The 15,637-nt window shown below is 47.6% G+C and overlaps 1 protein-coding gene across 3 annotated transcripts in view; it reads right to left on the bottom strand.

Annotated features, from left to right (window-relative positions):
* Window positions 1-14,683, bottom strand: part of CCDC17 (coiled-coil domain containing 17) — a 78,754-nt gene extending 64,071 nt beyond the window's left edge. Inside the window, exons 1-6 of one of the 3 annotated variants that reach the window (XM_056533079.1) lie at window positions 14,103-14,683; window positions 9,832-10,034; window positions 9,433-9,567; window positions 6,931-6,993; window positions 3,251-3,380; window positions 2,894-3,047 (exon numbers count right to left, since the gene is read on the bottom strand). In XM_056533079.1, coding sequence (XP_056389054.1) covers window positions 2,894-3,047; window positions 3,251-3,380; window positions 6,931-6,993; window positions 9,433-9,567; window positions 9,832-10,034; window positions 14,103-14,250 — 833 coding nt within the window. In that variant the 5' untranslated portion in view covers window positions 14,251-14,683. Of the gene's footprint in view, window positions 1-2,893; window positions 3,048-3,250; window positions 3,381-6,930; window positions 6,994-9,432; window positions 9,568-9,831; window positions 10,035-10,142; window positions 10,300-14,102 lie in introns of those variants that run through there. The other 2 variants (XM_056533080.1, XM_056533081.1) reach the window with 2 other exon arrangements.
* Window positions 14,684-15,637: the final 954 nt, after the last annotated feature.

Raw genomic sequence — 15,637 nt, 5'->3', positions numbered from 1 at the left:
TATATATAGTCATCTAGTGCCATACACATCATATATATAGTCATCTAGTGCCATACACATCATATATATAGTCATCTAGTGCCATACACATCATATATATAGTCATCTAGTGCCATACACATCATATATATAGTCATCTAGTGCCATACACATCATATATATAGTCATCTAGTGCCATACACATCATATATATAGTCATCTAGTGCCATACACATCATATATATAGTCATCTAGTGCCATACACATCATATATATAGTCATCTAGTGCCATAAACATCATATATATAGTCATCTAGTGCCATACACATCATATATATAGTCATCTAGTGCCATACACATCATATATATAGTCATCTAGTGCCATACACATCATATATATAGTCATCTAGTGCCATACACATTACATATATAGTCATCTAGTGCCATACACATCAAATATATAGTCATCTAGTGCCATACACATCACATATATATAGTCATCTAGTGCCATACACATCACATATATAGTCATCTAGTGCCATACACATCACATTATATATATATAGTCATCTAGTGCCATACACACACATATATATATATATATACCAACAATAAGTCCAACAGCACTCACGGGTTCAAGTAAAAAACACAGCCGTGTTTATTTAAACCATGTTCAAATGCAACGTTTCAGTGATATCCACCACCTTTTTCAAGGTGGTGGATATCACTGAAACGTTGCATTTGAACATGGTTTAAATAAACACGGCTGTGTTTTTTACTTGAACCCGTGAGTGCTGTTGGACTTATTGTTGGAATTTATGGATGTGGTCTGCGACTGGGACCACGTTTCTTTCCTATTGCACCCAGATTACTATCTCAAGACTTACAGTGGTTGTGCTGTCCTCCGCCATTTGGAAATATATATATATATATATATATATATATATATATATAGTCATCTAGTGTCATACACATCACATCATATGTATAGTCATCTAGTGCCATACACATCACATATATAGTCATCTAGTGCCATACACATCATATATATATAGTCATCTAGTGCCATACACATCACATATATAGTCATCTAGTGCCATACACATCACATATATAGTCATCTAGTGCCATACACATTATATATATATAGTCATCTAGTGCCATACACATCAAATATATAGTCATCTAGTGCCATACACATCACATTATATATATATAGTCATCTAGTGCCATACACACACATATATATATATATATATATATATATATATATAGTCATCTAGTGTCATACACATCACATCATATATATAGTCATCTAGTGCCATACACATCACATATATAGTCATCTAGTGCCATACACATCATATATATATAGTCATCTAGTGCCATACACATCACATATATAGTCATCTAGTGCCATACACATCATATATATATAGTCATCTAGTGTCATACACATCATATATATATATATAGTCATCTAGTGTCATACACATCTATATATATATATATATATATAGTCATCTAGTGCCATACACATCACATCATATATATATAGTCATCTAGTGCCATACACATCACATATATATAGTCATCTAGTGCCATACACATCACATATATAGTCATCTAGTGCCATACACATACTGTATATATATATATAGTCATCTAGTGTCATACACATCTATATATATATATATATATATATATATAGTCATCTAGTGCCATACACATCACATATATATAGTCATCTAGTGCCATACACATCACATATATAGTCATCTAGTGCCATACACATACTGTATATATATATATATATATAGTCATCTAGTGTCATACACATCTATATATATATATATATATATATATATAGTCATCTAGTGCCATACACATCACATTATATATATATAGTCATCTAGTGCCATACACACACATATATATATATAGTCATCTAGTGTCATACACATCACATCATATGTATAGTCATCTAGTGCCATACACATCACATATATAGTCATCTAGTGTCATACACATCTATATATATATATATATATATATATATATAGTCATCTAGTGTCATACACATCACATATACATATATATATATTTATATAGTCATCTAGTGTCATACACATCACATCATATATATAGTCATCTAGTGCCATACACATCATATATATAGTCATCTAGTGCCATACACATCATATATATAGTCATCTAGTGCCATACACATCATATATATAGTCATCTAGTGCCATACACATCACATATATAGTCATCTAGTGCCATACACATCATATATATAGTCATCTAGTGCCATACACATCACATATATAGTCATCTAGTGCCATACACATCATATATATAGTCATCTAGTGCCATACACATCATATATATAGTCATCTAGTGCCATACACATCATATATATAGTCATCTAGTGCCATACACATCATATATATAGTCATCTAGTGCCATACACATCACATATATAGTCATCTAGTGTCATACACATCACATCATGTATATATATATGTGATGTGTATGGCACTAGATGACTATATATATATATATATATAGTCATCTAGTGCCATACACATCACATATATAGTCATCTAGTGCCATACACACATATATATATATATATATATATATATATTAGTCATCTAGTTCATACACATCACATCATATATATATATATATATATATATTATATAGTCATCTAGTGCCATCAGTTCTTTTCTCTTGCACTGATAGTTTGTCACAATGTATCAGTCTGGAGTCAGGACTAATAAATATATATATATATATATATATATATATATAACAGTTAAAGCCACATTAAGGGGGGAGCGAAGTGATGTCACCAGCTCCCAGGCGCTGACGGTGCCCCCATAATACTATCAGTGACCCCTCCTACCTGCTCTCGGACTGGATGAGCCCCACTTGGTCCCTTAGATCATCCAGGGCCAGTTGGTTCTTCTCCTCTTGGGCCTTTAATTCCAGGAGCATCTGTTCGATGTGGCTGGTGGAGCTGCCGCTGCTGACCACGTCTGACAGGCGCTGGCGGATTTCTGCAATTTCAAGGACATGAAAATACAGATGAGATCGGCTACGAATACAGAGGCCGGGAGCAGATTACATCCAGATGAAGATGGTTCCTATACTGATCCCTATATGGGATCCTAATGCTTTTCCAGACACCAATGACCTCCTCCCCCTGACACTCCTCGTGTATCCAGAACACATGACCTATAGAACAGAGGACGGCACCGACCTTCTCTCTGCATCTCCAGCGCCTGGTTCCGTGAATGTATGTCGGCGAGATGTCGCTCGTGAGCTTCCGTCATTTCCTGGATGCGCTCTTGGTACTCTCTATCCCAGTGATAGGAAGGTCCAGGCTCGGCCTGTGATAAGTACATGACGTCACTACAGTACGGATCATTCTATAGCTTCACCTCCTGTTGTTAAAGGGGTTTTCTGGGATTATAACATTAAAGGGGTACTCCCCTGGAAAACATTATTTTTTTAATCAACTGGTGCCAGAAAGTTAAACAGATTTGTAAATTACTTCTATTAAAAAAATCTTAATCTTTCCAGTACTTATCAGCTGCTATTTGCTCCACAGGAATTTATTTTCTTTATGAATTTCCTTTCTGTCTGACCATATTGCTCTCTGCTGCCACCTCTGTCTATTTTAGGAACTGTCCGGAGCAGGAGAGGTTTGCTATGGGGATTTGATCCTACTCTGGACAGTTCCTAAAATAGATAGAGGTGTCAGCAGAGAGCAGTGTGGTCAGACTGGAAAGAACTACACAACTTCCTGTGGAGCATACAGCAGCTGATAAGTACTGGAAGAATTAAGATTTTAAATAGAAGCAATTTACAAATCTGTTTAACTTTCTGGCACCAGTTGATTTAAATTTTTTTTTTCTCCAGTGGAGTACCCCTTTAAGGAGCCATCATTAGAACAGGCTTTGTGATAGGTCTGGGTCCCAGCACCACCGTCCAGCAGAGGTTAGAGCTGCGTTCCTTTCATTGTTTACCAGGTGCAGTATATGTGGATATGGCGGTGCTGCGACAACCAAATGTACAGCAGTGTGCAGGATAAATAAGGCAATCAATACTGTAATACCAGAGACGCCCTCTAGGTGGACAACCCTGATTCAAACTCCGCTCCCTTCTAAATGCTCTATACCAGTGGTCTCCAACCTGCGGACATCCAGATGTTGCAAAACTACAACTCCCAGCATGCCCGGACAGCCGTTGGCTGTCCGGGCATGCTGGGAGTTGTAGTTTTGCAACATCTGGAGGTCCACAGGTTGGAGACTACTGCTCTATACTGTAATAGAGATGGAGGCCTCTGATCTGAGAAGGATCGTACAATAAAGTGAACCTGTCATGAAAACAAACAAAAAAAATAAAGATGGCTGCAACACTCAGATAAATGCAAAACTTTGGGGGTTTTATTCCATTTTCAAATACAGAGACATGCAACGTTTCAGCTGTAGCTGCCATGAGTCGCCTCAGGCGCAGCTGCAGCCTCTATAAAGGGGGCGCAGATGTGCTCCCCTTTTTTTTTTTTTTTACCTCCCAGGCAGCCGCTGCGGCCTTTTAAGAGTATCACTGACAGTGGCTTTGCCAGGGAGGTGCAGGGGTACACGCACTACAGAGAATGGCAGAGCGTCTGGGACGCGACCCCCCCCCCCGGCAGGCCGGCGCAATGATTTGATGTCATTGCGCCGACCGAGAAATCCCGGGGCTGCGGCTCATAGGCTGCAGTGCTGGAAGAGAGAGCTCCGTCCATCGTTGGAACCTGGACTAGGTATGTATTATTGTTGTTATATCTTTATATATATATATATATTACACACACACACACACATGAGGGTACAGGGGGCATATTTATACATGAGGGTACAGGGGGCATATTTATACATGGGGGCACAGAGGGGCATATTTATACATGAGGGTACAGGGGGCATATATATACATGGGGGCACTGAGGGGAATATTTATACATGAGGGTACAGGGCGAATATATATACATGAGGGTACAGGGGGCATATTTATACATGAGGGTACAGGGGGGCATATTTATACATGGGGCACAGAGGGGCATATTTATACATGAGGGTACAGGGGGCATATATATACATGGGGGCACTGAGGGGAATATTTATACATGAGGGTACAGGGCGAATATATATACATGAGGGTACAGGGGGCATATTTATACATGAGGGTACAGGGGGCATATTTATACATGGGGCACAGAGGGGCATATTTATACATGAGGGTACAGGGGGCATATATATACATGGGGGCACTGAGGGGAATATTTATACATGAGGGTACAGGGCGAATATATATATATACATGAGGGTACAGGGGGCATATTTATACATGGGGGCACAGAGGGGCATATTTATACATGAGGGTACAGGGGGCATATATATACATGGGGGCACTGAGGGGAATATTTATACATGAGGGTACAGGGCGAATATATATATATACATGAGGGTACAGGGGGCATATTTATACATGGGGGCACAGAGGGGCATATTTATACATGAGGGTACAGGGGGCATATATATACATGGGGGCACTGAGGGGAATATTTATACATAGCGAATATAGGGCGAATATATATATACATGAGGGTACAGGGGGCATATTTATACTCAAGGGGGCACAGAGGGGCATATTTATAGATAGAGGGGCATATTTATAGATAAGGGGGCACAGAGAGGCATATTTATAGATAAGGGGGCACATTTATAGATAAGGGGGCACAGAGGGGCATATTAATAGATAAGGGGGCACAGAGAGGCATATTTATAGCTAGAGGGGCATATTTATAGATAAGGGGGCACAGAGAGGCATATTTATAGATAAGGGGGCACAGAGAGGCATATTTATAGCTAGAGGGGCATATTTATAGATAAGGGGGCACAGAGCGGCATATTTATAGATAAGGGGGCACAGAGGGGCATATTTATAGCTAGAGGGGCATATTTATAGATAAGGGGGCACAGAGCGGCATATTTATAGATAAGGGGGCACAGAGAGGCATATTTATAGCTAGAGGGGCATATTTATAGATAAGGGGGCACAGAGCGGCATATTTATAGATAAGGGGGCACAGAGAGGCATATTTATAGCTAGAGGGGCATATTTATAGATAAGGGGGCACAGAGCGGCATATTTATAGATAAGGGGGCACAGAGGGGCATATTTATAGCTAGAGGGGCATATTTATAGATAAGGGGGCACAGAGCGGCATATTTATAGATAAGGGGGCACAGAGAGGCATATTTATAGCTAGAGGGGCATATTTATAGATAAGGGGGCACAGAGGGGCATATTTATAGCTAGAGGGGCATATTTATAGATAAGGGAGCACAGAGAGGCATATTTGTAGATAAGGGGGCACAGAGGGACATATTTAGACATAAGGGGCACAGAGGGGCATATTTAGGGGCAGGTAGGGACCCTCCCCTCGCCATCTGATCAGGACACCACAATCTTGCTACGGTGGACCTGGTCAGCTCAGAGGACATTTTAGATGAATGTCCATTCTACATGTATATAAAAAAAATAAACCTGTACTTACCTGCTGCGCACTGGGCCATAATGGGCCATAATGGGCCAAAATGTCACTCCGGGCCCAAAACAAGCTGCTGTCACGCCCCCTCCCATAGACTTGCATTGAGGGGGCGGGACATGACATCATGAGTGGGCGTGGCTATGACATCACGAGCTCCCGGCTCCAGCGTTCGGAACAGTTTGTTCTAAATGCTGAGCAGCGGAGTACCCCTTTAAACACTAAGACATTCCCCCTGTGCTAAGATAAGATTGTGGGGTCCCAGCGCCGTTGCCCTTTATGATCAGTTAGGTTCCAGGAGACTTGTCCCCCTATATCTGTCAGGGTCGGAGTTCCTCCATCATTACCTGAAACTGATAAGTACGAAGAGTCGGGACAGAGACCTCCAGAGATTTCCTCAACTTGTGGAACTGAGACAAAAGGAGAAACAAATGTAAAGTCCAAGTCCAGAGAGAAGTCATATATATAAACCTCTACAATGTGACACTATATACGGCTTTAATCTACTGTATAAAGGTTATTGTTATATATTATACACAGTATGGGGTTATTGTTATATATTATACACAGTATGGGGTTATTGTTATATATATTATACACAGTATGGGGTTATTGTTATATATATTATACACAGTATGGGGTTATTGTTATATATATTATACACAGTATGGGGTTATTGTTATATATTATACACAGTATGGGGTTATTGTTATATATATATTATACACAGTATGGGGTTATTGTTATATATATTATACACAGTGTGGGGTTATTGTTATATATTATACACAGTATGAGGGGTTATTGTTATATATATTATACACAGTATGGGGTTATTGTTATATATTATACACAGTATGGGGTTATTGTTATATATATTATACACAGTATGGGGTTATTGTTATATATATTATACACAGTATGGGGTTATTGTTATATATATTATACACAGTATGGGGTTATTGTTATATATATTATACACAGTATGGGGTTATTGTTATATATATTATACACAGTATGGGGTTATTGTTATATATATTATACACAGTGTGGGGTTATTGTTATATATTATACACAGTATGGGGTTATTGTTATATATATATTATACACAGTATGGGGTTATTGTTATATATATTATACACAGTGTGGGGTTATTGTTATATATTATACACAGTATGAGGGGTTATTGTTATATATATTATACACAGTATGGGGTTATTGTTATATATTATACACAGTATGGGGTTATTGTTATATATATTATACACAGTATGAGGTTATTGTTATATATTATACACAGTATGAGGGGTTATTGTTATATATTATACACAGTATGGGGTTATTGTTATATATTATACACAGTATGGGGTTATTGTTATATATTATACACAGTATGGGGTTATTGTTATATATTATACACAGTATGAGGTTATTGTTATATATTATACACAGTATGGGGTTATTGTTATATATTATACACAGTATGGGGTTATTGTTATATATTATACACAGTATGAGGTTATTGTTATATATTATACACAGTATGGGGTTATTGTTATATATTATACACAGTATGGGGTTATTGTTATATATTATACACAGTATGGGGTTATTGTTATATATTATACACAGTATGGGGTTATTGTTATATATATTATACACAGTATGGGGTTATTGTTATATATTATACACAGTATGGGGTTATTGTTATATATTATACACAGTATGGGGTTATTGTTATATATTATACACAGTATGAGGGGTTATTGTTATATATTATACACAGTATGGGGTTATTGTTATATATTATACACAGTATGGGGGGTTATTGTTATATATTATACACAGTATGGGGTTATTGTTATATATTATACACAGTAGGGGGTTATTGTTATATATTATACACAGTATGGGGTTATTGTTATATATATTATACACAGTATGGGGTTATTGTTATATATATTATACACAGTATGAGGGGTTATTGTTATATATTATACACAGTATGGGGTTATTGTTATATATTATACACAGTATGGGGTTATTGTTATATATTATACACAGTATGGGGTTATTGTTATATATTATACACAGTATGGGGTTATTGTTATATATTATACACAGTATGGGGTTATTGTTATATATATTATACACAGTATGGGGTTATTGTTATATATTATACACAGTATGGGGTTATTGTTATATATATTATACACAGTATGGGGTTATTGTTATATATATTATACACAGTATGGGGTTATTGTTATATATTATACACAGTATGGGGTTATTGTTATATATTATATACAGTATGGGGTTATTGTTATATATTATACACAGTATGGGGTTATTGTTATATATTATACACAGTATGGGGTTATTGTTATATATATTATACACAGTATGAGGGGTTATTGTTATATATTATACACAGTATGGGGTTATTGTTATATATTATACACAGTATGGGGTTATTGTTATATATTATACACAGTATGGGGTTATTGTTATATATTATACACAGTATGAGGGGTTATTGTTATATATTATACACAGTATGAGGGGTTATTGTTATATATTATACACAGTATGGGGTTATTGTTATATATTATACACAGTATGAGGGGTTATTGTTATATATTATACACAGTATGGGGTTATTGTTATATATATTATACACAGTATGGGGTTATTGTTATATATTATACACAGTATGGGGTTATTGTTATATACTATACACAGTATGGGGTTATTGTTATATATTATACACAGTATGGGGTTATTGTTATATATTATACACAGTATGGGGTCTTTACCAGCATCGCTGGGATTCGTGGTTCGTCACCTACCTCTTCCGTCAGGTTAGTTAACGCTTTGCTGTCCGTGAGGGTCCCCGTCGTCCCCCCATATTCACCGATCAGACGTTGTTCCCGCTCATTCAGCAGGTTCTCTCTCGCCCTCAGTCGTGCGATGCTCTCTCGTGTCTACAGCAGAAGTTCGTTACATTGTATTTAGTACAATGGGACAAAACATGTACAGCGGTGGTCTCCAAACTGTGGAACTCCAGATGTTGCAAAACTAAAACTCCCAGCATGCCCGGACAGCCATTGGCTGTCCGGGCATGCTGGGAGTTGTAGTTTTTGCAACATCCAAAGGTCCACAGTTTGGAGAACAATATACAATATCGGGGTCTTTCTGCCATAATAGGACTTCACCCCATTATGGGGGTCTATGACAATGACGTTCACCTTGAAATCAGGCGTCTCCGCCAGGCGGGGGAACTCTCTGGCGCCGGATGCGTGTGGCCCCGTGTATCGGGGGCCCAGGACGGTCGGGTCTCCTATTTGGCTTCCGATGCAGAACTTCTCTCTGTGCTTCTCCAGGAGCAGGAGGGAGCGGAAAACCATATTACAGTTATGGCAGCGGTGATGGCCCAAATCCGCCATAATGCCTGAAAAACCAAAGCAGCCGCTGGGTGCGGGTCATGTGGGGACGGGGGGGATAAATACCGCAGCCCCAAAAATAGGAAATAACAGAGAATATCTGAGAGTTTCCCAACCATAGGTCAGACATGCTGGGACATTGTGGAGACCACTGCATTAGATGATCTCAGGGGTCACTCCTATCCCAATACAGGTCATTGTGACTTATAGGGGCACTCACACCCCAATACCGCTCACAGGTCACCCCTAGGGGCCCCTCACACGGGTCACTGTCACCCCTAGGGGCCCCTCACACGGGTCACTGTCACCCCTAGGGGCCCCTCACACGGGTCACTGTCACCCCTAGGGGCCCCTCACAGGGGTCACTGTCACCCCTTGGGGCCCCTCACACGGGTCACTGTCACCCCTAGGGGCCCCTCACACGGGTCACTGTCACCCCTAGGGGCCCCTCACACGGGTCACTGTCACCCCTTGGGGCCCCTCACACGGGTCACTGTCACCCCTAGGGGGCCCCTCACACGGGTCACTGTCACCCCTTGGGGCCCCTCACACGGGTCACTGTCACCCCTAGGGGCCCCTCACACGGGTCACTGTCACCCCTAGGGGCCCCTCACACGGGTCACTGTCACCCCTAGGGGCCCCTCACACGGGTCACTGTCACCCCTAGGGGCCCCTCACACGGGTCACTGTCACCCCTAGGGGCCCCTCACACGGGTCACTGTCACCCCTAGGGGCCCCTCACACGGGTCACTGTCACCCCTAGGGGCCCCCTCACACGGGTCACTGTCACCCCTAGGGGCCCCTCACACGGGTCACTGTCACCCCTAGGGGCCCCTCACACGGGTCACTGTCACCCCTAGGGGCCCCTCACACGGGTCACTGTCACCCCTAGGGGGCCCCTCACACGGGTCACTGTCACCCCTAGGGGCCCCTCACACGCGTCACTGTCACCCCTTGGGGCCCCTCACACGGGTCACTGTCACCCCTAGGGGCCCCTCACACGGGTCACTGTCACCCCTAGGGGCCCCTCACACGGGTCACTGTCACCCCTAGGGGCCCCTCACACGGGTCACTGTCACCCCTTGGGGCCCCTCACACGGGTCACTGTCACTCCTTGGGGCCCCTCACACGGGTCACTGTCACCCCTTGGGGCCCCTCACACGCGTCACTGTCACCCCTTGGGGCCCCTCACACGGGTCACTGTCACCCCTAGGGGCCCCTCACACGGGTCACTGTCACCCCAGGGGCCCCTCACACGGGTCACTGTCACCCCTAGGGGCCCCTCACACGGGTCACTGTCACCCCTTGGGGCCCCTCACACGGGTCACTGTCACTCCTTGGGGCCCCTCACACGGGTCACTGTCACCCCTAGGGGCCCCTCACACGGGTCACTGTCACCCCTAGGGGCCCCTCACACGGGTCACTGTCACTCCTAGGGGCCCCTCACACGAGTCACTGTCACCCCTAGGGGCCCCTCACACGGGTCACTGTCACCCCTAGGGGCCCCTCACACGGGTCACTGTCACCCCTAGGGGCCCCTCACACGGGTCACTGTCACTCCTAGGAGCTCCTCACACGGGTCACTGTCACCCCTTGGGGCCCCTCACACGGGTCACTGTCACTCCTTGGGGCCCCTCACACGGGTCACTGTCACCCCTAGGGGCCCCTCACACGGGTCACTGTCACCCCTAGGGGCCCCTCACACGGGTCACTGTCACCCCTAGGGGCCCCTCACACGGGTCACTGTCACTCCTAGGAGCCCCTCACACGGGTCACTGTCACCCCTAGGGGCCCCTCACACGGGTCACTGTCACTCCTTGGGGCCCCTCACACGGGTCACTGTCACCCCTAGGGGCCCCTCACACGGGTCACTGTCACCCCTAGGGGCCCCTCACACGGGTCACTGTCACTCCTAGGGGCCCCTCACACGGGTCACTGTCACTCCTAGGGGCCCCTCACACGGGTCACTGTCACTCCTAGGGGCCCCTCACACGGGTCACTGTCACCCCTAGGGGCCCCTCACACGGGTCACTGTCACTCCTTGGGGCCCCTCACACGGGTCACTGTCACTCCTTGGGGCCCCTCACACGGGTCACTGTCACCCCTAGGGGCCCCTCACACGGGTCACTGTCACCCCTTGGGGCCCCTCACACGGGTCACTGTCACCCCTTGGGGCCCCTCACACGGGTCACTGTCACTCCTAGGGGCCCCCTCACACGGGTCACTGTCACTCCTAGGGGCCCCTCACACGGGTCACTGTCACTCCTTGGGGCCCCTCACACGGGTCACTGTCACTCCTAGGGGCCCCTCACACGGGTCACTGTCACCCCTTGGGGCCCCTCACACGGGTCACTGTCACTCCTTGGGGCCCCTCACACGGGTCACTGTCACTCCTTGGGGCCCCTCACACGGGTCACTGTCACCCCTAGGGGCCCCTCACACGGGTCACTGTCACCCCTAGGGGCCCCTCACACGGGTCACTGTCACCCGTAGGGGCCCCTCACACGGGTCACTGTCACCCCTTGGGGCCCCTCACACGGGTCACTGTCACTCCTTGGGGCCCCTCACACGGGTCACTGTCACCCCTAGGGGCCCCTCACACGGGTCACTGTCACTCCTTGGGGCCCCTCACACGGGTCACTGTCACTCCTTGGGGCCCCTCACACGGGTCACTGTCACTCCTTGGGGCCCCTCACACGGGTCACTGTCACCCCTAGGGGCCCCTCACACGGGTCACTGTCACTCCTTGGGGCCCCTCACACGGGTCACTGTCACTCCTTGGGGCCCCTCACACGGGTCACTGTCACTCCTTGAGGCCCCTCACACGGGTCACTGTCACCCCTAGGGGCCCCTCACACGGGTCACTGTCACTCCTTGGGGCCCCTCACACGGGTCACTGTCACCCCTAGGGGCCCCTCACACGGGTCACTGTCACTCCTTGGGGCCCCTCACACGGGTCACTGTCACTCCTTGGGGCCCCTCACACGGGTCACTGTCACTCCTTGGGGCCCCTCACACGGGTCACTGTCACTCCTTGGGGCCCCTCACACGGGTCACTGTCACCCCTAGGGGCCCCTCACACGGGTCACTGTCACTCCTTGGGGCCCCTCACACGGGTCACTGTCACCCCTTGGGGCCCCTCACACGGGTCACTGTCACTCCTTGGGGCCCCTCACACGGGTCACTGTCACCCCTTGGGGCCCCTCACACGGGTCACTGTCACCCCTTGGGGCCCCTCACACGGGTCACTGTCACCCCTAGGGGCCCCTCACACGGGTCACTGTCACTCCTTGGGGCCCCTCACACGGGTCACTGTCACTCCTTGGGGCCCCTCACACGGGTCACTGTCACTCCTTGAGGCCCCTCACACGGGTCACTGTCACCCCTAGGGGCCCCTCACACGGGTCACTGTCACTCCTTGGGGCCCCTCACACGGGTCACTGTCACCCCTAGGGGCCCCTCACACGGGTCACTGTCACTCCTTGGGGCCCCTCACACGGGTCACTGTCACTCCTTGGGGCCCCTCACACGGGTCACTGTCACTCCTTGGGGCCCCTCACACGGGTCACTGTCACTCCTTGGGGCCCCTCACACGGGTCACTGTCACCCCTAGGGGCCCCTCACACGGGTCACTGTCACTCCTTGGGGCCCCTCACACGGGTCACTGTCACCCCTTGGGGCCCCTCACACGGGTCACTGTCACTCCTTGGGGCCCCTCACACGGGTCACTGTCACCCCTTGGGGCCCCTCACACGGGTCACTGTCACCCCTTGGGGCCCCTCACACGGGTCACTGTCACCCCTAGGGGCCCCTCACACGGGTCACTGTCACTCCTTGGGGCCCCTCACACGGGTCACTGTCACCCCTAGGGGCCCCTCACACGGGTCACTGTCACTCCTTGGGGCCCCTCACACGGGTCACTGTCACCCCTAGGGGCCCCTCACACGGGTCACTGTCACTCCTTGGGGCCCCTCACACGGGTCACTGTCACCCCTTGGGGCCCCTCACACGGGTCACTGTCACCCCTAGGGGCCCCTCACACGGGTCACTGTCACTCCTTGGGGCCCCTCACTCACATTTGTTACTCACACTCGGACTCCACAGTTCAGATGAAGTTTGCAGGAAGCGGCTCCGGTCTCCATGGAGACGGCGGGGTGGGACGGGGCGGGGCCTGGCTGATGAACTGAGCTCTGATTGGAGAGTAACGCGCTCGGGTTGTACCATTTCCTTTCCGTGGGGGGAGGTGTTCGGCTGTTACTGCGGATGTTCCGGTACATGGAGGTGATTGGATTGTTACAGTCTTCATGTTCAGCGCTGTAATACCGCGGCCCTGTCCATTATAATCACATAGACATCGGCGGCAACTGAGCGGCTACAATCAGAAGACAGCTCCGGTTACTAGGGGAGGGAGATGAGAGAAGCTGCGCTCTGATTGGTTGCTATGGGCGGAGGTGCTGACGTTTCCTTCACACTCGTGGTCGTTGTTGTTTTCCGTCATTTTCTGATGATCAGTTCCTGTACACACGGTGCGTCTTCTGATCCTCATATCTCCATAGAAATAGACTTGTATTCATAAAATTTCTACATTACTCCAGAAACTGTATATACATTATCGCCAAGATATAGAGGAGTGTACATACCAGATGTGTTCCAGACAACCCCCCAACCTAGACCGGAGCGTAGGACCCCCCAGACCCCCCCCCCCCCCAACCTAGACCGGAGCGTAGACCCCCCAGACCCCCCCCCCCCAACCTAGACCGGAGCGTAGGACCCCCCAGACCCCCCCCCCCAACCTAGACCGGAGCGTAGGACCCCCCAGACCCCCCCCCCCCCCCCCCCCCCCCAACCTAGACCGGAGCGTAGACCCCCCAGACCCCCCCCCCCCCCCAACCTAGACCGGAGCGTAGACCCCCCAGACCCCCCCCCCCCCAACCTAGACCGGAGCGTAGACCCCCCAGACCCCCCCCCCCCAACCTAGACCAGAGCGTAGACCCCCCCCCCCCCAACCTAGAGCAGAGCCTAGACCAGAGCGTAGACCCCCCCCAGACCAGAGCGTAGACCCCCCCCAGACCCCCCCCCCCAACCTAGACCAGAGCGTAGACCCCCCCAGACCCCCCCCCCCCCAACCTAGACCAGAGCGTAGACCCCCCCAACCTAGACCAGAGCGTAGACCCCCCAGACCCCCCCCCCAACCTAGACCAGAGCGTAGACCCCCCAGACCCCCCCCCCAACCTAGACCAGAGCGTAGACCCCCCAGACCCCCCCCAACCTAGACCAGAGCGTAGACCCCCCAGACCCCCCCCCAACCTAGACCAGAGCGTAGACCCCCCCCCCAACCTAGACCAGAGCGTAGACCCCCCCAGACCCCCCCCCCCCCAACCTAGACCAGAGCGTAGACCCCCAACCTAGACCAGAGCGTAGACCCCCCAACCTAGACCAGAGCGTAGACCCCCCAGACCCCCCAGAACCTAGACCAGAGCGTAGACCCCCCAGACCCCCCCCAACCTAGACCAGAGCGTAGACCCCCCAGACGACCCCCCCCCAACCTAGACCAGAGCGTAGACCCCCCAGACGACCCCCCCCAACCTAGACCAGAGCGTAGACCCCCCAG

The sequence above is a fragment of the Hyla sarda genome, chromosome 7, assembly GCF_029499605.1.
Source record: "Hyla sarda isolate aHylSar1 chromosome 7, aHylSar1.hap1, whole genome shotgun sequence".
Lineage (NCBI taxonomy): Eukaryota > Metazoa > Chordata > Amphibia > Anura > Hylidae > Hyla > Hyla sarda.
Note: the sequence above shows the minus strand (reverse complement) of the source record. Positions and strands in the feature narration are given on the sequence as shown.